The 26051-nt window shown below is 42.0% G+C and overlaps 4 protein-coding genes and 1 long non-coding RNA gene across 5 annotated transcripts; 2 read left to right on the top strand and 3 right to left on the bottom strand.

Annotated features, from left to right (window-relative positions):
* Positions 1-699: 699 nt before the first annotated feature.
* Positions 700-3211, top strand: LOC104433556 (protein ALTERED XYLOGLUCAN 4). Its single transcript, XM_010046351.3, has 2 exons — positions 700-1303; positions 1435-3211. Exons 1-2 carry the CDS (start codon positions 1081-1083, stop codon positions 2577-2579), a joined length of 1368 nt encoding a protein of 455 aa, XP_010044653.1. The 5' UTR covers positions 700-1080; the 3' UTR covers positions 2580-3211.
* Positions 3212-4390: 1179 nt separating this feature from the next.
* Positions 4391-7342, bottom strand: LOC104433555 (probable serine/threonine-protein kinase PBL28). Its single transcript, XM_010046350.3, has 8 exons — positions 7165-7342; positions 6741-6839; positions 6381-6568; positions 5936-6134; positions 5692-5855; positions 5506-5610; positions 4906-5028; positions 4391-4812 (listed from the first exon to the last, which is right to left on the bottom strand). The coding sequence occupies exons 1-8, from the start codon at positions 7307-7309 to the stop codon at positions 4543-4545; spliced, it is 1293 nt and encodes a 430-aa protein (XP_010044652.2). The 5' UTR covers positions 7310-7342; the 3' UTR covers positions 4391-4542.
* A 28-nt stretch (positions 7343-7370) lies between these two features.
* Positions 7371-8996, top strand: LOC120290851. Its single transcript, XR_005548527.1, has 2 exons — positions 7371-7496; positions 7900-8996. It is a non-coding gene; the product is annotated as an uncharacterized LOC120290851 (long non-coding RNA).
* On the bottom strand, positions 7404-10318 carry LOC104435640 (WAT1-related protein At5g40230). The gene is made up of 7 exons (XM_018864706.2): positions 9812-10318; positions 9626-9691; positions 9356-9469; positions 8677-8905; positions 8183-8341; positions 7923-8074; positions 7404-7794 (listed from the first exon to the last, which is right to left on the bottom strand). The coding sequence occupies exons 1-7, from the start codon at positions 9988-9990 to the stop codon at positions 7644-7646; spliced, it is 1050 nt and encodes a 349-aa protein (XP_018720251.2). The 5' UTR covers positions 9991-10318; the 3' UTR covers positions 7404-7643.
* A 1373-nt stretch (positions 10319-11691) lies between these two features.
* On the bottom strand, positions 11692-21735 carry LOC104433554 (threonine--tRNA ligase, mitochondrial 1). Its single transcript, XM_010046349.3, has 20 exons — positions 21414-21735; positions 20894-21131; positions 20738-20797; positions 20106-20195; positions 19392-19466; positions 19135-19263; positions 18930-19019; positions 18401-18489; positions 18224-18320; positions 18060-18146; positions 17018-17102; positions 16201-16295; positions 15904-15936; positions 15734-15820; positions 14802-14894; positions 14267-14359; positions 13953-14174; positions 13285-13356; positions 12661-12732; positions 11692-12105 (listed from the first exon to the last, which is right to left on the bottom strand). Exons 1-20 carry the CDS (start codon positions 21707-21709, stop codon positions 12010-12012), a joined length of 2199 nt encoding a protein of 732 aa, XP_010044651.2. The 5' UTR covers positions 21710-21735; the 3' UTR covers positions 11692-12009.
* Between the last annotated feature and the right edge of the window lie 4316 nt (positions 21736-26051).

Here is a 26051-nt window from a genome sequence, read left to right on the forward strand (position 1 = left end):
TCCTCCTTCTCTTCCTTCCCCGCTTCCATCTCTACCCGACAAATCGGCGATGCGACATGCATTGCACGACACGACTCCCGCTGGAAAGCTAAAATAATGTGGGATTCCGAGCTGGCCGGGGGAAATTCATTCGAGCCGATGATTTTAATTAAAAATTGGGTTAGGTTTCGCCTAAGTCCTGCACGTGAAGAAATGCAACCATCTCGAGTGAACTGCCCCCCAGCTTTTGTTTCTTTTATAGGACTTGCTTCTTGAAAAATAAGTTGTGCCATCAAACATAAAGAGTAAGCAATATTTTGAGATTTTAATCCAATTTTATGTCTGTATACGTGACCACAGTTTTGATTATATCGATCGAAATTTTTAGATTTGATGAGTACTTTTTTGAAACGTGAGTTGGTCGAAAATGACCGAATGAAAAATATCCTAACGTTCATGAAAGTGTTAAAAGTGAATTGTCATCAATAACAAAAATATTCCTTTATCAACAAATTATTTTAAATAATATAAGCAATAAGATCTAGAAAAACATTTTTTAAGATGGAACTTGGCCAGCATATACTATTAAGATCTGCACTAGCTTTTATAACTCGGTGATTTAGTCTTCATTATTCTTTTCCAATTTTTTTTTTGAAAGTCATTATGGAAGAATCCGGCCCGACCTGAAGAGATGGCTCGCGAAGGGACGGAGAACCAGAAGTGTAATGTATGTGTGGCGAATGGCAGCGATAACACCAAACGCCAGACGAGAGAGAGGGAGAGAGAGTACGACACGTTCCGAAAGGGGAGAGGCCGAAAGCACATGCCAAGCATCCAGCCCCTTTGTTTTAGTCCAATTAGTTGGCCAACCCCCCCAGAGACAGTGGGGAAAAAACAGGATTCCTTTGGAGGAGATGCATCCTCCCTCCTCCCGAGTCTTGACTATATCCTTTCTCCCTCCCTCCCCCAGCTTTGCTCTGCGTTTGATGCCCGCAAAACTTTCAGACACCATCCCCTGAAAGCTGAAAGCTGAAAGCTGAAAGCTGAGCCGTAAAAGCAAGGCACCGCCCAGCTCAGAGAGAGAGAGAGAGAGGACAGGAGATGGGTGGTTCGAGTCCGTTCAAAGACCGCAGCAACAGCCACCACTCGGCCTCCTTCTCCTCCTCCTTCTGGAGGTACTTGACCTACACCGTCTACGCCATCCTCCCCATCGCTCTCTTCCGCCTCTACTTCTACCCTCTCCCTCTCCCCCAGTCCCCCACCGACCGCCTCCCTCTGTCCGACCACATCCTCGTCGCGCCTTCCCTCTCCTCCCCCCCTCCAGGTAAAGCGTTCTCTCCCGTTCCGCTCCCCCAAGTTCACGCCTTTTTTCAGTTCCAGGACGTTGAGACCGCATTTCCCATCTGGGATTTTTGGGTAACGACTTCTGACGCCATCTTTGTTGTCTTGTTCCAGCTGAAAAGGCAGGAGGCGATGCTACCGCTGAAGCCCCTCCTCTTCTTCTTCCTCCTCCTGCTCCTCCTGTCTGTGACTACACCAATGGCAAGTGGGTCCACGACAAGGTGGGCCCTCTGTACAATGGGACGACTTGTGGCACCATAAAGGATGGCCAGAATTGCATCGCCCACGGCAGGCCTGATTTGGAGTACCTCTACTGGAGGTGGGAGCCCCATCAATGCCACCTGCCCAGGTTTCAGCCCCTCGAGTTTCTCCAACTTCTCAGGAACAAAAATGTCGCCTTTGTCGGTGACTCCATGGCCAGGAACCAGCTGGAGTCCCTCATCTGCATGCTGTCCTCCGTCTCTGAACCCACCCTCGTGTATACAAATGGGGAGGACAACAAATTTAGGAAGTGGCATTTCGCCGGCCACAACATGACCATTTCGGTTTACTGGTCGCCTTTTCTGGTTAAGGGTGTGGAGAAATCCAGCTCAGGGCCGGATCACAACGAGCTGTATTTGGACACTGTGGACGAGAGGTGGGCAGCTGATTTGGGTTCGCTGGACATGGTGGTTCTGTCGGTCGGCCATTGGTTTCTTCACCCTGCCGTGTATTTTGAGGGTGGTTCTGCCCTGGGTTGCCATTACTGCCCCGGCTTGAACCATACCGAAATCGGTTTCTACGATGTGTTGAGGAAGGCCTTGAGGACGACGCTTAAGGCCCTGATTGCTAGGACCAGGGCTAGCGGCAGATCGACGGAGGCGTTCGTGACGACGTTCTCGCCCTCGCATTTTGAGGGCGACTGGGACAAGTTCGGTGCTTGTCCCAAGACGAAGCCTTATCAAGAAGGCGAGAAGCTGCTCGAAGGAATGGATGCGGAGATGAGAAAAATCGAGGTGGAGGAAGTGGAGGCCTCGAAAGCGGATGCGAGGGAATTCTCGGGGTTCAGGCTCGAGGCATTGGACATATCCAAATTGTCGTTTATGCGGCCGGACGGCCATCCGGGTCCATACATGTACCCGTTCCCGTTTGCCGACGGGGTGAAGGATCGCGTGCAGAACGATTGCGTCCATTGGTGCTTGCCAGGGCCCGTAGACACATGGAACGGGATATTGTTAGAGGTGATCAAGAGATGGAACGGCGGAGAGACGACCGAGTGATCTCTATGCCGAGCACGACGAAATGTCATCAATCATCATCCGATGACTTTGGCAGCAGCTTGGTGGTGATTTTTATCTCCGAATCGAGACTAATAAACGAGAGGTAGAATGATGACACGGTTCTGTCTCCGACGAAATGCAGGGACCATACATTGATCACTAAGAAGGAAGACAATGGGAATGATTTGAGGAAACTGAAGGAAGAAGGTTCTATTGTTGCCAGAGAAAGGAGACTGTTTGGAAGATAGTGTCCTCTTCGCCCTTATGTACAAAATTGATTCCACAGCTAATATCATAAACCGGATTGTCCTTGGCCAGTTCTTTGTTCTGTTCATATACAGAGAATTTCATCTCGGTTAGCTTTGGGCAAATATGTTTTGTCTTGAAAGGACCTTGTGGCTCCACCACGCTGGTTTGTCTTTATTTTGAGAATTCAAATTTCTTCTGGTTCTTGAGTTTTTATTCTTCCATCTGAAGTTTCTAGATTACACAAGAGACACGAGCGCCACTATTTGTAGATCCACAAGATGTTATTCTAAATTCCAGCGAGTATGTACTGGTTTCACGGTCTAATGGACCCGGCCTTTGGCCCGATCTGCACATTGAAATTGCTTGAAAGAAACTCTTGGGAATATCTTCTTGCTTCATTTCCTTTTTATGTCTCGTGCAGCTCATTTTCCTATGACGATTTGCGATTCGGACTAAACTTATTCCGTAATAATGTTATTTCGTGCGGACTTTGTCTTATTCCGTAGTAGATCTTGTTCTCCGCCACTCCAGGGTCTAGTACGAGGAGCCACGAGCAAAGGCAGCAGCTGGGCAAATTTCACGACTCCACCGTCCCTCGGCTTTTTGCCTTTTGCTCCCAATAGTCCAGAAAAGCAAATCAAAATCTTCATGGGCCCTGTGGTTTGGTCTGAGCTGTAGCCATTGGAATCCAAGGCAACCTTTTCTGATTTCCCCATTTTCAGATATCAACAACGCTTGAATTTGTTTGCTCCCAAGAAGAGAAACCAAGAAAGGAAGAAATAGTTACCCTAGCCATGGAGCATCATCATCTGCAAGAAAGCTGAAAGACCATGTCTTTTTTATTTCTACCTTTTGGTATTTTTGGTGTCCATGTCCTCCCTATGGGACTGATTTCGACAGGTTCATAACGGGACCATCCTATACCTGCAGACAAACATGCGTGCTATGAGCTCCTCAACAGATTAAAGCCAGAAACTTTGCGTGCCATATCTTCCTCATTCTTAAATTTAGCATGTGGGTGTTTCGAAGAAGCTTGATTTTCGCTATAAGTCAGCGTGAGTCTCCAATTAATGTGATTTAATGTGATTTAGCACCACTTGGAAAAAAATGAAGTTGATTTTTGCAAATTTGGACCTGGTGTGGAGTGAAATCTCCTGAGTTGTGTGATGTATCTCACTCTCTCTATTCCCCTCAACTGCACATCTCTTGCTCCGCAATTCCGAAATCCGAGTTTGTTCATCGAGCTCATATCTGCGGAATATTCGTTAATTCCTGAGTTGAGTTCAAGGATTTCTTCAAATATGCTAAGTAAATTTCAAGAGGTAATGGTAATTCTTTGTGACGTGTTAAGAGGCTTATACTGTTCACCTGTAACTTCCTAAATATGTAGGTAAATCACAGAGTCGGTAATCTTCGCCATATCTAAGGTTCTTAACTGGGTCTCTGATGGTGGATTGATCGACTCAAAACTTCCCCAGTTTGCAGCATTGAGTCGCATATGTCGAAGGACATGTATCATTTCTTATTTTCATTTCAAAAGAACCATACAATTCTTCAATTTGTTGGTAGAACGCACGAGTTAATGATTTACACCGTTGCATATTGGAAAACAATTGCCACGGGGTAAAGCTTTCCGTAATACATGGAAGCAGTGGGAAAAAAGAACCAGAATTTTAGTGTACATTCTCAGTGGTGTCCTGTTATTCTTCTGTCCCTATACAAGAGAACCTCCTGAACTACGTCTGAGCCATTGATAACCAAATTTATGAGAAACCATGCTCAAGCCTTCCGAATTTGTGTACAGTATCAGCTGAAGCTCTTTGAGACATTCAGCCATCGGCGGTCTCTCCCCACTGTCAGGATGGACGCAGCGTGATGCCAAGTTCGCGAACATGATTATGGATTCCATTGTGTATGACGTCCGGTTCATCTCAGGATCTATCAGCTTCCGCAACTTCTTCTGGTCATTCAAGACGTGCCTCACCTGCAATTCGCAGTGCATTGCTTAGCCACATGATTTTCGTATGAAAATAGTGTCAAACTTCTCTTGAAATCGTATGAAAGGTTATTATTTTACCTGTAGGACCAGATTTTGGTCATTCGGTCCTTGGTTTAAGTCCACGGCTCTTCGCCCCGTCAAGAGCTCGAGAAGCACCACGCCAAATGCATAAACATCGCTTTGCAAAGTGAGTTTTCCTGTCTGTTGCCAGAGGAGAGACAATGAATCCGTTTCGGCACTTGAAGCGAAAATGAAACACGCACACGAGCACACGCCTAATGTAAATAAACCGAAATCTTTTAGCCCCGATTATTGTCTCATATAACATTCTTTAAGAATGATGCTCAGTCGACACCTTTCTTTCTTAGAACCTTCTGTATCCACCAGTCTAGTTCTTAACAGCTCTAGATTCTGTTATTTGAGTGTGGAGGACATTGTGATTTAAATAGATAAACATGCAGATGGCATAGAAGTTTTAATTAGGAACACATCTCATCGTCCTTACAGATAGTATCAAAGTTTTAATATGAGCTTTCGTGCAGATGCCTTCGTGCCAACTTTTTATCGACATGATAGAGACTCTGGCAATCTTAAAAACAGCTAAATCTGTGGAAAGGCCTTAGGATGCTTTGTGAACATGCTCAACACTAAGAAATGGAGGAAGTAGCAGCTGCATACCAATGCATACTCAGGGTCGAAATAGCCAAAAGTGCCAAGCACTCTGGCTGTGGCATATGTCTCACGGCCCTCCGGCATAAGTTTTGCAAGCCCGAAATCAGATATCTGTTGAAACCATGGGTGAATCCTATTCCAAAGAAAAATGCTACTGAATTATCTGTGGAAAATTATTTCTGGTTATCTTACCTTTGCTTCAAAATCAGCTGTTAAAAGAATGTTAGAGGACTTCATATCTCTATGAATAATCGGAATCCCAATGGAAGAACCTGAATGGAGATAAGCAAGTCCCCTCGCTGCGCCAAGTGCGACTCTGAGCCTTAGAGGCCACTCCATCTTCTTTTCTCCAATTCCTACACTTACAGTTAGCAATTACCATGAATTCGACGACAAATTATGCACTGACATAGATATTATGCGCCGAAAAACCAACCATTCAAGTGGTCTTGGAGGTTTCCATTACACATATATTCATATACCAAGAATCTGTTCTTTCCATCGGCAGAATAGCCAATTAGGGAAACCAGGTTCGGGTGGTCAAGCCTGCTCAATATATCAACTTCCACACGGAACTCGCGCTCGCCCTCAGCTTCTTTGAAGTGTGGTAGCTCCATCTTCTTAATTGCAACAGTCTGGGGTATAGACAAAGCGAGAAATCACATTAACTGGATTATCAAGACTCAAGAAATCGCATTTTCTTTCTTTCTTCAGCATGACTTTCTTTCCGAGTGCCTCATATTACAGGAACATTCGCGTGTTTCCTTTTTCCCCTTAATTTTTTTGGGTCTTTTACCCTGAGCATTCCGGATTGTGCAAACAGGCCACTAGAGAATTCTCTTTGGTTCTCTAAATTATTTTGCCCTCAGTTTAATTTATACCTCTCCTGACCTCAAGGTTCCCTTGTAAACTCGACCAAAACCTCCCTTGCCGAGAAAATTCTCATCGCTAAAAGAAGAAGTCGCCTCTTCCATTTCCTTGAGAGTAAAGACTGATGATCCATGGTGTCTTTTTGGAGGTCGCAGAGCTTGATCGTCCTGCTGCCACAACTCAACGGGTTTGTAAGTCCCTGTGAGGTCCATACGACTCTAAACCATGAGCTACATATCATATTAACTCAAAACACATAATGCCAAGAAGAAATGTATCTCCATTCTGTGTGTGCATGTACAAAAGAGGACGAAATGAGCAAAACTTAGGGAGGGACAAAAGTGGATGGCAAGGGAAAGAGAGGAACATACAGGGGTCAGTGCAATCGTCAGACTTGCTTCGTCTGCGCTTGTTCCAAGCCGAAACTAACCCGAATGGCATTATTGTGTGTAAAGCAGGTAGACTAAATTCTGGGTTTGAGAAGTCAAGACAAGTCGCAATTCACACACCATCAAAGAGACATTTGGTTGGAGCAGGGTATAGTATATATAGAATAACCATAAAACAAGAAACAGAAATAGGATACAAAAAGAAGTGAAGACTTATAGAATGAGATTGGTCCTTGGAAAAGGAAGCTCTTTAATACGTCTAGATGAAGGCAGATTAGGAGATGGGTCGAAAAAACTAACATCCTCCACTTTCAACCGCCATGAACTCACGCACACAAACGCAGAGTAGAAATGTACTTTAAGAAAAAGAATGAGCAAAAGAAGGAATAGAGTTGGTACTGCTTACTCAAATTGGTTGAGTTGTTTATTGTATTTTGCGTGTAAAGCACAATGCACAAATCTCTCAACTTTGGATGTCTTTTGTTTGCTTCCAAGAAGGGGAAAAAGGAAGCAGTTGCAAGGACCTTTTCATTTGGTTCGTCAGTCAACATCTGTTAAATAGTCCCGCTTAACGTGAAGGGAATACAAACTTAATGTCGAACTATTTTGCAACTAAAGACGAGTTCTTCTTTCACCCGCCAGCAGTGGATCAAAAAGAAAAACATTACAATGCCAAGACACCAAAAAAGATACTTGGCAATGGAAACTTTACAAGGATCAGAAGTCCTAAGCATGCAAGTAAGTCTGCTTTATCTAATAAAAGCATCTGAGCTTACAAACAAATGAACAAAAGTGCATGTTGTTCTATAAAAATTCCCTGTTTGAGCCTGGCCATGTATCTGACTATGAATCCAAAATCGGATGGCAGTCTAGATAAGAGATGTGCTATGCTTCCATGTGTTTGTTCAAAAGAGGTACTTTAGGAGAGGAAGACTCGCAGCTGATACTTCCACTTTCTTCAACCACCTTCTCTTCCTGGGCTTTCCCCCACACGACAGCATAAAACCCAAAAGCTATTATGATTCCTCCAATCACACTGCACACACACAATTTGAATCAAGTTGTATATGCTACTGTCTTGGAAAAAGATCAACAAGACATTGAATCTAGTTGACTGAACTCGTGTTTTCTTCTTCTTCAGAAAATGACTTAATTTGCTCATACCTTCCAAGATAAAGAGTGTCACCAAGCAAAGAAACCCCCATCACAGAGGCAATGATCATGCCAAGTGGCTTAATCATGGAGAGGTAGAGAGGCCCTTTGGTCTTGCACACCCATGTGTGAGTCACACTCCTTATAGATACCACGAAAAATGCCTATAAAGGATCAATCGCCCATGATGTTATCAAGCACAAATTTACTAGTCAGAAGTGCTTTTAGCTTTTATATTTCAAACAGTTGCATTCTCTGTACTTGGTGCTTACCGAGTAAACTATGGTCATCAACTCTATGTCAGGCTTCAACTTCCAAGCATTCACGTCTTTCTCCACTATCAGAGCCACAATGGTGGACTGTATTGTCACGACGACACAAGCTAAGAGTGTCAACATGAGCTCTGCTGGATAATCCTTCACTATCCATGTCTGCAGATTGTGATTGAAACTGGTCACTGTATGCTCAATGGTTTGGAGAGATTGAGGGACTTTGTAATGCCCTTTGTGTGTGTTGAACGATCAATTAGATGGTATATTACATGGACTGTCCTTGTACTTGGACAATGTTGGTTTTTGAGTCATGACTTTGGAAATAGCTCTGATCCCATCAGATTCATTGGACCCAATTTTCATCCACATCATTCACAATTAAGCATCGCCATGTCAATGTTATTTTGGTGATGCTGGTATACATGGAACTTATCATATTCGTCTAGTCAAAATACATGAAGGATCAACTAATTTACACGCTTTGATGGACATACCTGCACAACTAGCAAAAGTGAGACCAAGAAGGCAGCACAGGCGAGAAGAAAGCCACCAAAAATCCAGCTTGATTGCAGCTGAAGAGGGAGCTCTTGAGGCATCGATGGTGAACCATTTGTGAGCGGGAGGCCTTTGTAGAGTGTAACAGTGAGAGCACCAGCGATGCATACTATTGTACCCACTAATTTAGCCATGCTGCTTTGCACTCTCAAGTCAATTTTTTCCATCCTGCATCATTAACCATTTGTTTCATGTCTTGGTAAGGGCGAGTTAAATTCGTTTCTTCTTGGAATCACAATCCACTCTCTTGTTTGAATTACTATGGCAGTGACCAATCACCCATGTAAAAGATACTCAAAGTTAACAAAGAAATGGGAATCTAGAGCACTATACATCAGCCGTAGTGTTTAAGACCATGCGCTCCATTTCTGTGCTAAGATTGGTTTACAAAATATATCAACTGAAGTGACAAACTGCGAGTGAACCTTTAAACAAATTAACCATATCTGACACTCAATAAGAGTTCGCCATGTTGTTTTTGTTCGCCTACATCGTAAATCACTAAAACGGTCTTAACATTTGGTATATATCTAACTTTCTACCCAGAGAAAAAGGATAAACTTTTGCTTGAATGATTGTGATGACTAGAAAGAGGAGGAGCATTAGGTAGGAGCATACCTGGAGATGAGAGCAAGAATGAAAGTGAAAGCAGGAGTGAGATCGGTCATGACCGAGGCCAAAGTAGGAGAGCTGTATCCGATCCCCACAAACATCAACAGTTGCAAACATGTCCTGCTTGTTTTGCAGTTTCACAATTCCCATGTATCAAATTCCGTTAAACCCCATCGCCAGTCACCACCATCGCAACATTCAATTACACACACACACATTCCTAATATACAAAACAACAGTACATGCCCACAAATCAAGAAACGGAATATTACATACGCTATCAGACTCAGCAGAAAGATTCTGAGAGCTATGGAGATGGTGAGTTTGGGAAGCCTTCTTTTCCTGGAAAATTTGCAGCAGCAAGGAAAAAGAAAAGGAAAACGAAGAGCGTATATTAGTAAGTCCTTCAGATGAACGGCGTAACCTGAGGAGCTACTAGCTAGAAACCAGTCCATTACTAACCTGTAATAGAGGAGAGAAGCAGAGCAAAGGAAGAAGATGGCGAGAGCATTGGAGTAAGCGACGAAGATGAAGTTGCTCATGCCCCTGCTCATGGCTGCTTTGCTCATGGTGCTCAGCCCCTGTTCCAAGAACTCTATCACCACCAGCACCACCACTACCCCTGAACCGCCACCCACCATTTCCTCTTCTTTTGCCTTTTTCCCCTCCTTCTCAGTCCAAGTATAAGTCCCCCTATCCGGTCTCTATTCTGTTTCTGCAGGGAAGAAGATGTTGCATCTCTTCCAGAGAATCACAAGGTGCAGATCGCTCCCGATTCACTGGAGGTGATGGAGAAGATGTCGGAGGAAGATATATCTGGCGCACGGAGAAACAGGACCTCCGATGATGATCTGGTTCTTTTTGGCTCCTAGCTAGCCTCGGGCTATGCTGGTTTGGTTCTTTTGTTCTTTATTCCATTTCTTTCATCTATTCGTTTGTTCATTATTTTCTTCTTCTTCCCTCTATGCACGGCAACCCCACTCCGCTAGCTGTGTCCCGTAGTCGTTGCCATTTATAATGATTTTTGGATTCCTCGTGTATGAATATGCAATGCCTTTTCAGCTTTTATCTTTTTCCTCCGCCGCCCTTTTTTTCCCTTTCCTCCAACGAAATAAATGGCACTATTTTCACCACAAAAATCTAGCGATAAGATTTGACTAGGTGATGCACATGCAATCATGCACACATTGATAACGAAATTTAATATGCTCAACACCAATCTAATACATCTTTTGTGGCGTTTATGCTCAATATTGATCTAATACATCTTTGGTAGCTTGTGGAACGCCCTATTCTCTATAGGTGCTTGAGAGACTTCCGTAAGTAATCTTATGTAAAACTTCTCACTTTCAATCTGTCTTATGCTGATGCCTAAGAGAGGTTGCTGCTTTCCTCAAGAATCAGATGAGAGATTATTGCAGCACTGGCTTTTGGGGGAAGAGATATATATCTTCAAATAGGCGTGAATGAACAAGGAGCGTAGGTAATCTCACCTCAATAGGTATAAATTACTGTTGGTATTGCTTTCCTGCAATTGCAAAAAGTGGCACGACTACCCGAGGGCTTCAACTTTTGATTATTTTTTCATTGCTTTAGGCAAGTCCGTTGAATTAGAATGGATGCGTGGTGAACCTTCTAATTGAATTACTTAAGTAATAAGTTTCTTTCGTTTCGTCTTTTTTGCTTTTCCCTTGTTTTCTCCCCTTGTCATTGGACTCCGCAAGTGCCTTTTGTCTCATCGAATCACTGTCATAATCTTGACAATCTGCAGGTTTCTTATTTAAATGTTCTTTTCAAAACTTGAATACCTCCAAACTTGTCGATTACAAATCCTATTATAAATCATTCTTTGAAGAGATGCGGATCTGCGGACTCTGAATTTATTGCAACGATGGGCCACAAAAGAAAGAACGATTGCTTGAGCATCAAACGACAAATCAAACAAATTACGTACACGCAGATTGGGGCATGCATACCATGCCGACTGATGGCTCTTGCACAGGGGCCGAATTAAATTATCATGTTCCCTCTTCGTCGACGCAGTCGGCAGGTAGGATATGCAGCCCGGTTAGGATATTGGCAAAGCGACAGAGTGTTCAGGATGAATCTCAGCATGCGATATACAGACTAGAATACCTTTATCCACCCTACATGTGAAGTAATTGGTGGGATGATCTTATGAAGTCAGGACAACATCCGAACACAAAATTCTGGACTCAAAAAGAATTTATTAAGAAACTTCGATGAACGGGTTTGCTGAATAAATTACATGATAGGATGCATCACAGATAAACTCGAATGTGAGTGAAACCCAAGGCCTAAAATGAGCTAAAAACAATAGCAACGAAGAATAACATCACCAAATTTTCCCAGAAATGCAAAGCTGATACAAAACCTCGATTCTTACAGAAATGAAATGCATTAATGCAGTATCATTGTAAGTAACAATATTTTTCCATTTAAATTAGAGGTAAAAGCCTGACAAGCAGTTGATGAGCAAATAAATTTCAAACCAAAAGCAAAAACCTAAAAGTAATCTACAATACGAGGTGATGCAGACCACTACATCGAGATAAAATTAACATCGAGATAAATATGTGTATCTCTGAAACGCCAGTGCAGAGTGGAAACACTGGATCATACTTTGAAATCATTTTTCTTCAGTGAAAAGCTGCAACTTCCTCCTGGAAGAACTTAAGCAAGTCCTCGACACGCATGACAGAGTGGTCGGATTTGTCCCTCACCCGAACACTAACCTGGAGAATAGCATGCCAGAAGAACAAGCTACGATGAGATAATGCAATCAACATATACTGCTAAAGCAAAACCTAATTGTCTAAGAAATTATAAACTGGGATCTCAAGTCAAATGAACTCCAAAATTTCCACAGATTCTGGTTCAGTGAGTCAAAATGGGATGCCATGCAGTCTGTAAAGGACTTAAACTTATGGCCCTCCTTTGAGAGGAAGTTGAGTTATCTTGTCTATTCTTTTTATACTGAAAAGGCAACTGACATGTTTAGGGCTAAGCAACTGAACGTGAATTGCCAGGAAATTACATGTAAAGATCACAAGCTAGATGTTTGTGACAAATGATTTTAACATATTGGAAAGCAAATGCTAATCAATAATGCTTATTAACCGATGCCGATATTGGTAAAACTAGAAGAATAACTTCTGAGAAGGTCTAATAGGAAAACGTGAAATGACTAACTGATAGGAAAACCGCAGCAGCATTACTCCATAAGGAAACCTAATTTTCAGGGGACAACCACTGATAAGGGCATTGCACTAATTAATGTGATTGAATACCTGTCCAGTGTTTGCCTCCTCTTCACCAACTACAAGTATAAAATTGTATTGGGCCAACTGAGCTTCCCTTACCTGCAGGCACATAAAGCACAACAATAAGTGGCTAGAATATGACAACAACAGAAGGATCATACTATAAAGTGGGTGAAAAGGCAAAAATGGAGTCAAACTAAATCAGGAAATATTGTATAGGATATATACACTTGCAAATTAATTCTTATTCCATTTTTAAACCAAGGTCCTGTGAGGACAGTTGTTGTCAAGCTCTAAATTTCTTCCACTACAGCAGCAAATGGCGGCTAGCACTGTGTTGCCATAGCCGTCAGAAACCATCAAAGGTGCTGTTTAGGGTCAATGATCATCCAATGCCATAATGAATACAGAAGTTCTCCATTGTGAAGAGAATTCCACATCCCACAATAAGAGCGATTACCCTACTCTTTTTTAAAATGTCATTCTTCATCCCTTCAGCTGATACTGAAAGCTTGAATAATTCTAATAATAAAAAGATATCTTGGAGACAAATCCACTTTAAATGCTATGCCATAACATTAATAAATACAAAAGTAAGTTATGTAATCTGCAAGTCTCAACCTCAATGGAAAAAGGAGCACCAAGGTGTACCTTTTTCTGAATCTTTCTATCGGTTTCATCAACGTCGACATAATAACCAGCATCATGAATTTGATCCCGCACCTATAAGGAGACAATTTTAATATTAAGTGTAAGAAGCATTTTCCTGATTATTCCATAGAAACTTGGCATGTCGCTGATAATCATGAAATTGAAAAGAGTTCAACAAGAGTTAGTTTACCACTTGCACACTACATAGAAAAATATGATATCATTCACAACTTGGGAAAACCAAATCATCCAGGCATGGCATCTTATGCAACTGTAAATAATTATAGGAATGCTGCTACAGCCTGCATCTATCTAACAAGCTAGTAAATATACCACTAGAGAGCACTTCATAGCGGAGTGATGCAAACAAATATTTGAAGTTACGTTGTCACCACCTAGGATTAACATAAAACTTTCCAATGGCAACAGATACAATTAATTTAATATCATTCGAATTTACATTAATTTCATTATGATGCCATATGTTTTCTGTTTTTCTCCCTACTATATTTCTGAGAGAACATTAAAAGCTATAAGAGTAACATATGGATAGAGGCCAACACCAGATGTCTACCATAAGACAGGAGAAGAGGACAATACCAAGTAGCAAAACCACACACATTCAATTACTCAGCTGTTAACAAGCTAAGGAACATTAGATAAATTACCTTCAAAGCATAGGACTGAGACTTCTCTGACACAGGGCAAACAATTGCTTGACGTGGACTAAGCCAGAAGGGCCATTTCCCCTTGTAATGCTCCAAAAGTATAGCAAACATGCGCTCAACAGAACCGAGGATGGCTCGATGTAACATAACAGGAGTCTCTGTCTTGCCTTCATCTTCTGCTGAGTAAGACAACTCAAAACGGGCAGGAAGCTGGAAATCCAACTGCAATCACAAGGATTCATCTGTCTCAAACCCTGGAGAATATCAATGACCAAGCAAGAAAGTTGCAGGTATAAAATGAAAAGAACAAATACCTGCAATGTGGCACACTGAAATTTCCTATTCAAGGCATCAGAAACGCTAATATCTATCTTTGGTCCATAGAATGCACCGTCTCCTTCATTTATCTGCGAAATGTGACCTATGAGTAAGAATCAATAAAAAAACATAGAGAGAAATAAATCATATGCATAAGAGCATCTCAGACAAATATTAACTGCAAGAGCAGAATAGTTCTTTCAGCAAAAGCATTCTGCGTATGGATGTAGACAGGCAACTCAAGGATAGATTTAGAGAGGGAGGTAAATGGGAGTAAGGCAGCATATCCTTGAAGCATTCACTGTGAAAGAATCAAGTAGGAGAGAGACAAAATGAGGTAACGGAAGCAGATGTTCTAAGAGGTTATACAACACCTATGATCAAAAGCAATAACAAATTTGATCATGATAATTTCGTGAAAAAATCACAATTACTAAACTATAGTAACCTTGATATTACAAAAGTCAAACTTAATAATTGTGAAAAAATGTTGCCTAACTTGATTAAGGGCAAAAAGAACTATAAGGTTACCTGCCATGGCTTCCCAGACTCATTTAATGCTTCGGCAAGGGCAGCCTCAGCTTTCTCCCATGTTACTATATCTCCAAGGTATTTCTCAGGTCTCTACACATCAAAACATGTCCAAGACATAATAAATTATTATAACATATAGACACAATAGAATGCAACATAATTAGCACACAAGACACAATAGACTGCAAAATAATAGTAGACAAGCAAACAACACAACTGCATCCCACATTCCAATGGAAAGGGCAAGTGTAGAGATTAAATTCAAACCCTTGAGAAGCCAATAATCAACTTTCTTTCACAAAAATATTCTGCAATTTAAAAGCCAAATACATAAATAAGGAAAGTATTTTGCACATAATTGCATTCACCATAAGAGGATTCCATCTGCACTGCATCAATGATCTTATACAGGGAAAAGTACCATGTTCTGTATAGATGGTGGGAGAAAATGCTATTTCTTGTCCATAAAGAACCTTCTAAATCTCCTGGGATGTCCACATACTTAAAAAAAGGCAAGAAAAATATTTCAGGAAATCTATGCCGCAGCAAATAAATTACATTAAGGCTTGCAAAGACAGACTACAAAGGGTTTGCTTTTAGCAGAGATGTCCCACTTTGCAGCTTTCATGGGAATGACAATATACATCTAGAAATGATTCCCTATAAAATTTACTTCAGTTCCATCTTGTTGCTCAATCACATAAAAAGTTCCAAGAATATTAGGCAGGGAATTGGATAACTAATCATCCCAGATCCATCTGATAGTTTTAGTCAGTTTTTTCCAGTTCCCCTGCATCTTGCACAGTATGTCCTCGAAATAATTTCTACTACAAAAGATGACACATCAAGAGTTCCACCACAAATCATTATCAGCAAAAAGCAATATATACAAATGGCTTAATACCATAACCAGGTCAAGAGAATCTTACTGTAGACAACTTGAGGTCAAAAGTGAAGCCAAATATTTCATAGGCATACTTGATAAACTCTAAAACGCTTTTGACTTCATCTTTAATCTGCATTCACAAGAATCAAGAATTATGCCAACAAATGGTATCAAGAGGTCCAGCAAATTCATGTCGAAAAGCATCACACTCACCTGTGACTCCCTGCAAAAGATATGTGCATCATCCTGTAGCAAACGACAGAAAAACACTCTTAAACAGGGAAACGGCTAGCAAGCTAGTATGAGGTTCAGGCAAAAAAAAACATCTAAAAGCCAATCAAATATTTGTCATCTTCACTATAAGACCTAATCGAATACATTCCGCCACAGAACGTCTTTCTCAAAAAGATAGTACTGGAGAAACCCAACAAGGGAAAATTACGGTTGGGATCAAACTAATGTTGTGACACCCAAGGAGCAATATCGCGGGTAGATCAAACAAAAGAACACCTGCTGAAATCTCCTGACTCGAGTCAATCCAGTAAGAGCACCACTGGCCTCATTACGATGCAAGACACCAAAATCAGCAATCCTAAGAGGAAGTTCTGCAAAACAATGATAAAAAATCAGAATAAAAACCAGTGCCAAGACAACAAAATTAAGCATCGTGGAAGAAATTGCAGTTTATTGCAAAAGTCAAAGGATCTATATAGCAAAATTTTCACCATGAACAACCTAAAAAGAGATCCAGTTAAAAGAAGAATTTCTCATTGTACCATAGTTGTTACATAAGAAGTCACAAACTATGATTTAAAAGAAGAGGAGATCTAAATAAAAAAAATCAAAGCTGAAGAAAGTCGTTTTCGTTTCCAAAAGTATTGTTTGAAAACTATAGCAAAAGTCAAAGGATCCATATAGCAAAATTTTCACCATGCAACCTAAAAAGAGATCCAGTAAAAAGAAAAAATTCTCGCTGTCAAATAGTAGTTACATAAGAAATCACAAGCTATGGTATAAAAGAAGTGGAGCTGTAAATAAAAAATCAGGGCCAAAGAAAGTTGTTTTCATTTCCAAAAGCATTGTTTGCAAATTACAAAGATTTAGTATATCTGATATGTGCTAACATTTCACCTATGGAAAGTCATTTCACCTTACAGCACGCACCTTTTATCTCACAAGGGAGTAAAGCTATTGCTCAGCTTAAGTAGAATAAGCACATCAGGGATTAAAACTACACATTTCTAACCAACTTCTAAAGTGGTAGCTAAAACAACTAGGATCACATTTTTTTTTATTGGGGGTCAAAATTAAGATCACATAAGCTCACCTCTATATGAACGAACTCTATGTTTAAACATCAAGCAGTGGCCTGGGCAATTCATTGGCTTCAATCCAAATTCTTGTTTTTCAATCTGTGCAACAAAAGGAAAGATTTACTACCAACATATAATCCATGAGGAACATCAATTGGAGTATTATATGTTGTCACTCAAGATATAAAGTTTATAAGCCCTAAACAGCTTAGGATCAGCATGCATCCCTCTGCCATCAATCTACCCATTTTGTCATCTCAGGGTATATTCCATCAAAATGTGACAAAAGTCCCAATCAACTGAGCAACTATTAGACAACCTCATCAGAAAGGTGGCTTGGAATAACTCATTAATTAGAGTCCACAAAACTCAACTAGCCAAGTGTTTGTAGCATTATGACACCAAAGTTGATCCTCTGAGGAATAAAGTCAGTTTCGCAAAATATAGGACAGACAACTAAAGGACTGAGATTGTCTAATGAAACTGGGGCTATATGAACATTCAGGCACATTATATTTTACAAAATTTTGAGTATCACAGTAGGAACTAGGCAGTTAAAGATGTAGCTATGGGCCCAATAAATTGTGTATTGGCCTCTCTCTACTTTAACTTCTCGACGTTCTCACTAGTTTGAAAACAGAGGATCCAGAGGAAATTTTTAGACAAGAGTCTTCTTTTAATGGCATACTTTTATGTGTGCAAAACGATTTTCAATTTAAGTTACAACAAATAAGGATACGGTAAAAGGGCAAAGTACATTAGAAAAAGTTTATCTTAACAAGAATCTTCAATTTCAATTAAGAACAGGTTTTTATTCAATGCTCTTTCAGCAAAACAGGAAAATGTCACTCAACAGATTACTCTCTTCCAGACATTTTGGTTCTTCTCCATTTGATTTTCAAGCTATTTTCTACACAAATGAAAATAATTGATAGCTTAAATCACGACTTGTCAATAAACCACCTGCCATTAGACGCCTTGCATAGTGATACATATTTCCTGGAAGCCCTCTCCAGAAGTCATAGCCACAGTATCAAGAAGCAGTATGAACCTCACCTCAAAAACAAACATGTTCTCCTTGTAATTCGCAGCATGACCAGATGTTTCCCAAAGTTGCATGTTATACATATTTGGTGACAGCACCTGGAATAATAAGTCGATCGATTACTAAATAGCAGTGTCTATGTTCAAATAATATGACAACTCATCAAGATATCAACCTCCTGGTACCCTCGATCTCTATATTGGGATTTTATAAACTCAACGAGTTTGTTGTAGATTCGAGTTCCATGAGGAAGGAAGAACCAACTTCCAGGACTGAAATCCATAGCAAGTTGAGAATCAGAACAGTGAGAAATCAGGAGGCACTGTCAATTCTGGAAATCAAGGTTGCTTACCTTAATGGATGGCAAAAGAAAAGCTCTTGTTTAGAACCTAATAACCTATGATCATATTTCTTTGCTTCTTCAAGCTGATGAATATATTCCTGCACAAATATTAAATAAGCGAATTAAAGCTAGCACCTGCAATTAGTGAACAACTGTCAGATGTCAAACCCTCTCATGTCATACAAAGTCAAGGCACTACCACTAACAGATTTTAGTTTTTTTCTTTTTCTGATGCAAAATCTATGAGGCTGTCCGCACATAGGAAGATTTGCATGAAGCCCAAAAATGAACAAAGCAAACAGTATACACCCATTCAACCCAAAAAGAAAAAGTATACACCCATGCCCCTCAAGAGTAGACAAATCATTTCGATTAATTGACTAGAGATCACATGCATAAAAAGAAAATTGCTTTGGCACCACATTAACACTTGGGTAAAGATGGCTGAGTTTGGACTGTGAAAGGAGACACTAGTTCAATTGCACAAGTCCTAACCCAACTGTTTCAGAAAGTACATAGGACAAACAAACAATGTCACCTTCAATCTTTTCTGATCTGGGTAAGATATCCCATACACTCTTTGTAGACTTTCCCGATCTTTATTTCCCCTCCAATATGCTGAAGAAGCCTGAACTTGGAATGGTAAATGAAAAGATGTTTAACCAGCGTACGTGCGATTAAGGGTATCAAATGACACCTTGGTCCAAAAAATAACATCACTATCCACATTTGTGCTCAATCACCTTCAAACAGGCAAATGCCTTAACGAAAGAAGTATTTGGTATGTGAGGCCCTCGACACAAATCAACCAAGGGACCGCACCTGTACACAGTGATAGTTTTGTCGGCAGGCAAATCTTTAATGATTTCGACCTGATTGCATAAGCAGGAGAGAGAGAGAGAGAGAGAGAGAGACTTGGTGTCAGGTTTTCATCTTTGCAATAATGTACTTGAAAAGAGAGGAGAAAAATTCAAACAAGGTAATTTGTCAGCTTACTGACCTTAAAAGGATTATCTGAAAACATATCCAGTGCTTGATCCCTTGACACCTCAATGCGTTCAAATGGCTGTTTTTCCTGGATCAGGAAAGTAACAGAATAGTCTTTCAATGTACCAAGGCATTATCGCACAGATTAGGGCTCACAAAATATCTGGTCCCCACATAAGTGACATATATGAGAGTAGGCATGAATGGGGGCATGGTAAAGTAGAACAGCAGCATCTTGTTGATTTGGCTTAAATCCAGTTTATTAACACAGTTTACTCTACCACTACAATGGAAAGAGGCAGCTTATTCGTATTGTAACTTTCCTGCACTTAATCAACACAGAAAAGTTCTACTACTAAACTTGGCTGGTCGTGGACCAAGAAGTCCATGAGTTGGTGAAAATGAGCCCAGAATCCAACTACAGAGTTTCATTGAATGGGGTATTATTAAATAACATAGTTATCCTCCACGGAGTGTCACAACCCAGCCCATAATCCTCCCTCCACCTTTATATCGATTATGAAGTTGAGACCTCACTTGATGAATAAAACTTTAATGAACATAAGATTTGTTAAAATCTTCACAGCATGAACTTTCGAATGTTTCTCCAAAGCTACTTATCACAAAATAATTGTAGACTCGTGATTTTCTATCAGCAGGTTTCAATGGATTACTAAAAAGACAAAGCTACTATAAAGATAACAAATCTCTGATGGATGATTATTACCGCAGCAGCTTTACTTGCCCCAGACTCAATTTGCTTGAAGTGGTCATCATTCAAGCCCAAGTCGTCATAGAAAGCATCATAGTAGAATCCCTGTATAATCATTTCATTGTTTTTAAGTGAAGTCTTCTATACATAAAATCTAATAAAATGGAAAAGTAGATGACCAGGGAAGAGGGATAAAACAAGAAAACAAACTTTGAATTCCATCATTAAAATCTTAGATAAATGTAATGCTGAATATGCATGTTAATAAGCACTTAGCTATGCAATTTGCATGATGAAAATTGGCAAGCCCCTTTCGTACATGGTATAGCTTAACAATCTCCAATATCTTACTATTACTGCATGCAATACTGCACATTTTATAACTAAATATACAAATAAAATTGCATGAGAAAATTGAACGCAGTATACACAATATTGGATTCATGAACAACTTATGTGGAAATATCTAGCCAAATTCTGATGGGAGACATAACCCAAACTTGGTCTCTCTAGCTGCTCTCAACAACCTAGAAATGTATAATGCATAGTGGCAGCAACATGAAGTTTTGTGTGGCATGTATAACCTATGAGACAGCAAAAAATGAAGCAACAAATAGCAAAATGCAAGTAGCAGATGTCCTATTTACCTCTCCTCTGGTGGTGCAGGGCCCGATGCAAAGCTTACAACCATACTCCATTTCAAGTGACTACACAGTAATTAACATTCACCATCAGAGATATGTACAGAAACTCAAATGTCCTTAAACAACTCCGGACAAAGAAAAATAACAATGCTCCTAAACCTGGCCCAAAATGTGGGCACTCGAGTGCCAGAAAGTGTCACGCCCTTCGTCGCTATCGAATGTGAATAACTTAAGCTCGCAGTCACCCTCGAGCGGCCTCGACATGTCCCACAGGGCTCCATCCACCTGCGAGATCAGAGCATTTGCCGCCAAGCTCTTCGATATCCCCCTAGCAATATCCAGAGGAGATGTCTCCCACTTCTTCCCTTCCTTTACCGACCCATCCGGCAACGTTATCCTTCAAATCCGAGAACCAAAAGAATCCACATTGTCACAATCAAATACTACCGCACCGCATCATCTACATAGCATTCACAAACGCGCAAATACAAGCAAGGCCACAAAAGCGACCCCATATCAATCACGATACATTTACTTATGCCGCGCAACGCGTTTCGTCCAACGGACAGATTCGGGAAAGCTATAGGGACTAACGAAGATTCGCCAAAACCGCGGGCAGTATCGCTGCGGAGTGCAGATGCAGATGCGTGTAAGCGAAGCAGCATCATCGGAGACGTACTTGATAGGTTCGCCGGCGATGGATTGGCGTTGCGAGAGCTGCTTCGCTTTGATGGACTCGAAGAGCGCGATGCGCTTGGGAATCACTAGTTTCAGGTAGTTCTCGTCCTTCGGGTGTGCTGCCATGGCGGGCCCCGGCGGCGGCGGAGAGGACGGAGGTGCGGGCGGGGCGGCGGAGTCGGCGGCGGCGGAGCAGAAGGGGCGGGGGAAGAGGTGGTTGCGCAGGAGGAGGTCAGGCAAAGAGGAGAGGGCGGAACGGCGGAAACGAGAACCTCCCAAGGTTTTAGCGCATAGCATATGGCCGGACTGGTGGGTTCGGGGGAAATGCGGGTTTTTGTGCTTTATTTAGGCTTTTCTCCACTGGAGCTCTTGGGCTTTTTCATTTTGTTTGTCTTTTTTCTTTTTTCGCTGAATTTTACATTCAAGTATTCAATTGCACTAATTTTTTTTTTTTTTTGGAGCAATTGATGTATTTGACTAAAAATATGAATAATTGGAGAAATTTCACATTTCTGCCAAATCAGCATTTCTCTTGTGAATTTAGGGGACGATTGAAAAGAAGTTAAAAGGTTTAATATAACTAAGTTGGACTCAAAAATGACTGACTTTTATTACGAAATATATTAAATTTGATTGATCATGAATGGCATTTAGCCTTACAGCACACTTTTTATGGGTGTGTGCAAAAATAGAAAAAGCAAATTAATAAAGAAAGAGGAGTCTGATTCGAGTTTATTTTTGGGAACTGAATTTGCATCATTGTATGACAAAAGAGATTTCAATTGTAAATAGAATCTAGGAAAGATTTAAGCAATTACTCAATGGTACACACAAGGGAAAATGTCTTCTTTGGAAATATTACTTTTGCTGAAGAAAATGGTTGCTTTTACCCTGTCTGATGGTATAGCCAAAAATGTAAAGGAAAACAATTCTTCTAACGATAAAATTTAATTACAACTTCTGGGCTTCGACAGACGAATTCCTCTACTCAACTCTCGATGCGTGTTTCCAACGGCGATTGCTTGGAGGACGGGGCAGTCCGCATTGCAGTCCAATTGCATAACATGTGCTGAAAACCTTCATAGATCATTATAAAAAATAAAAAATCACCAGATTGACTATGACTATGAGCCGAGAGGAGTGATCCACAAGTTCTAGGGGCGGGGTCCTGTTGCGTGGGCGTCAAGCGCAAGCAGTGGCCTTTTCAATGCCTCATCGCATCGTCAAGTTTCAATCCCATCCAACTCGGGCTTCCACGATCCACGAACACTAAGAGCCCACGGGCCTCTACAACATCGTGCTCTCCTCCACCAGAAGAACATGCGTTTTGGGCCGAAAAGGAAGGACCGAGTCGGCCCCGCGTTTCGTGGACTCAAGCCTGCCCGCGCGACGCAGCGAGTAGTTGTCGGACACGAAATCAACACGGAGTCCGCGAAGAGGGCCATGTTCATGTTGAATTCAACCTATGGAACGGTCAGGATCAATGAGCTGTCGGACCACATGCGCAGTATGGGTTGCGCTCTGAACCAGCTCGAGGGTCCCCATGCAGCCCATCACGAAACCCTCCAAATGAAAAAAAACGGCCGACTGGACGTATCCCTAAGGTGAACCAACTATATGGTTCAGGATCTGTCGCATGAATTACTCGAATACAGTCGGCAAGCGCACCACGACCGTGCCCCGCATGGACAGGTTTCGAGCGACGGGTGTTGTCGTAAAGTTATATGGTTCCAAATTCCAATCCATTCAATGCATACAAAAAGGAGCCGGTTCTTTTTCATTCTGACCAGCCAAAGAGATGCAACTTGCCACGTTAGCTCGATCTTAACTTTCAAAATTAGGACATTCCCCTTTCTCTCATTTCCGTTGATACATCCTCAACCATGGAGTCCCGCATCGAAGGCCAAGAAGTCGATACTGGGGGAGGGGGAGGGGAGGGGGTTGAATAGAAAAGAAAAGGAGGCGACAACACGACTGCACAAGCGGCCACGATCGGATGGACCACAGGCTCATGTGGCGAAGGGGGCCGGGAAGCCGATCCGGCGGACAAAGCTGGCCTAACCATTCCCACTTTAAAGGTGGGCAACCCCCCCGAGTGCTCGCCCTGATAAAGCCCTAACGTGGACGTCCCCATAAGGGTTTGTTCCGTGACATAATGATGGTTGGAGACGCCATGTGAGTCACAAAAAACGGGTGCTTCGTAGCACGACCCTTAATGGGTCGTAAAGAGAGGGCAAGGCATGGGATGGCGTGGCATGTTAGCTTCGGGGACAAACGCACATGTGGGTTCTTTTTATTTTTCCCCTGGTGCCATCGCCTTCAACCCCGAAAGACGTCCTCCCAACTTGCTCGCCCGCCCCCGCATTAACTCGCCGCACGAGCCACCATCATCGCGTGTGCATTGGCACCATTCACGGTGCACCCAACGCTTCACACACACGTATGGCCATCGCAACAGTACCGTACCGCGAGCCTGACCGCCACTGCTGCAGCATTAGAGCTTTACGTGCGGTACGCTGTGTACAGAACCCGCCTCGTTTTCATACCCGTGATCGTGTCGAGAGTTATTTTAGGTGCTCGGGAGAGAGAGAGAGAGAGAGAGAGAGAGAGAGAGAGGAGAGAGCTGTCGTTCATCATTCTAGTTCACATGGGAGTGGATTGCAACTTGAAGTCGTGTCTTCTCTCTCATGAACCCTGGAGTTTTCTGAATAACATGTGTGTGGGTGTGGTAGGGGACCGCTGGCCGCATGTTATGATAGAATGCCTGATCTTTGCATGTTGCCCACTCACCAGATATCCCCCCTCCCCGCCATGATCATAATGATCCTCCCCGCATCTCCTTTGTTTTCTTCTCCCTTCTGTAGCGATGCACCAGGTCGACTCCAGCTGCCTCTGCGGGTTCTCTTCCGTTCTTGTTTTTTCACCGGGTATGGCACATACGGCTTTACTAGCATAATAATTTTTAGCCATGGTGAAAGTGTAGACCTCACAATAATTTTATGGTCAAAAAAGTTGTTGATTTCACTGTATATTAAAAACAATCACATAATTATTTCTCTAACACATGATTTCTAAGTTCTGAATTTGGCTGGACTATGGCTCGGTAAATCTTCTTGGGACCACCATAGAAAAGTAGTATGGTCATTCCACTTTAACTGTTGCCGACATGATTCCATGTTTTTTTACTCTATCGAATCGATCTCACTCCTCATATTTAAATAAATTTGGTACAGTCGGCATCGAGATATGGAAATCCAACTCAGCCACGTGACTCCTATTTTCTGATTTTTTGTATGTATCGATAGGCACATCAATAATCACTGCAAGAAAAACACGATGAGCGGATGAAAGCTTTTTCGATCAAAAAAGAAAAACCTTAGTCGCCTCAATATGCCCAAAGCCCAAAGGCAATAGATTGTTAAGTTCGTCGTCATATTTTCTTCTCCTTAAGCGAAACTTAGGCTACGAAATTCAAACGTCGTTGGCATTTTACATTGAAGTTGGTTCAATTTCGAAGAAGAGGAATGCTTGACAATTGACAAATTCCAGGGTCTACCGTATTTCCAGCTCAGCATTTCGCGACACGCGACTACGGTAAAAGAAGAAGCTCTTCCCGAGGAGAGGAGAAATTATGAGTGGGGCCCCGGCGAGAGCACCGACGGCCGGGATCGCATCTCCCGCCGTCCCCACCCGTGGGCCGGACGCGCATTCTGCGCCATTCACGTAAGCCCGGCCGAATTAAAATCTCCGCAAGACCTGCGACGGCCCCTTTTCCCCCCTGTCCTCTCTCCATCACACGCTCACTTCGAGGCACGTGTCAGCGGGCCCCGCCCCTCGTACCCGTCGAGATCGGGACACGTGTGAGGGAGGGACGCGCGGGTGTCGGGATTCGGGGATTACGAGGACAGTGCAGATGGCGCCGACCCGACCCGGAGTGGCTGGCGCGGGCGTGCGAGGGAGCTGTCAGACACGTGCGCTCTCCCCCCCGGCGGAGGCCCCCACCACCACGCGGCGACGACGCCAGCTCGGCGCTAACGGCGACGTCGCGTTTCGACGGCACCTGCGCTGAACGGGACGCGTGGCCGCGCGAGCGAGTGGAACAGCCTGGAACGTAGGATACCGGCGGCAATCTCTCGACCCGCTCCGCATTCAATCTGGTCCGTACGCCAGCCGGGGCTTAAACGACTGCGTTTGGCTTTCGGATCAATGCATGCACGCGTTAGCATCTCTGCCTAATTTCATTTTCATCTTAATCCTTTTGTTTATACAAATAAATTAGCTGATTTTTTTAGTTTAATCTCACTTAATATGGTAGTTAATCTCGATTTTTATCATTCCTAGGAGACCTCTCATTTATGAGAGTAGTCAAAGGAAAGTTGACTCAACATTTGATTGGTCTTAAGAGATGGGAACAAATGTTTCCTTTCTTTTTTGGGTTTAAGTCCTCTCATTAGCGAAGTGTGTTACTAGGCGGATACAAGTTTACAAATGTATATTATATATGCTTTTATATGAGTAATGTAGTTGCTTACTCCATTTTTTTTAGCCATATTTTTATAGGGTGAGAGTAAAAATAATGATTTTTGGGATAAATACATGAAAAATTTTAAAATCTCGTTAACAAAAGTGCAATTAAGTT

This window comes from Eucalyptus grandis, chromosome 2 (genome assembly GCF_016545825.1).
Source record: "Eucalyptus grandis isolate ANBG69807.140 chromosome 2, ASM1654582v1, whole genome shotgun sequence".
In the NCBI taxonomy this organism is placed as follows: Eukaryota; Viridiplantae; Streptophyta; class Magnoliopsida; order Myrtales; family Myrtaceae; genus Eucalyptus; species Eucalyptus grandis.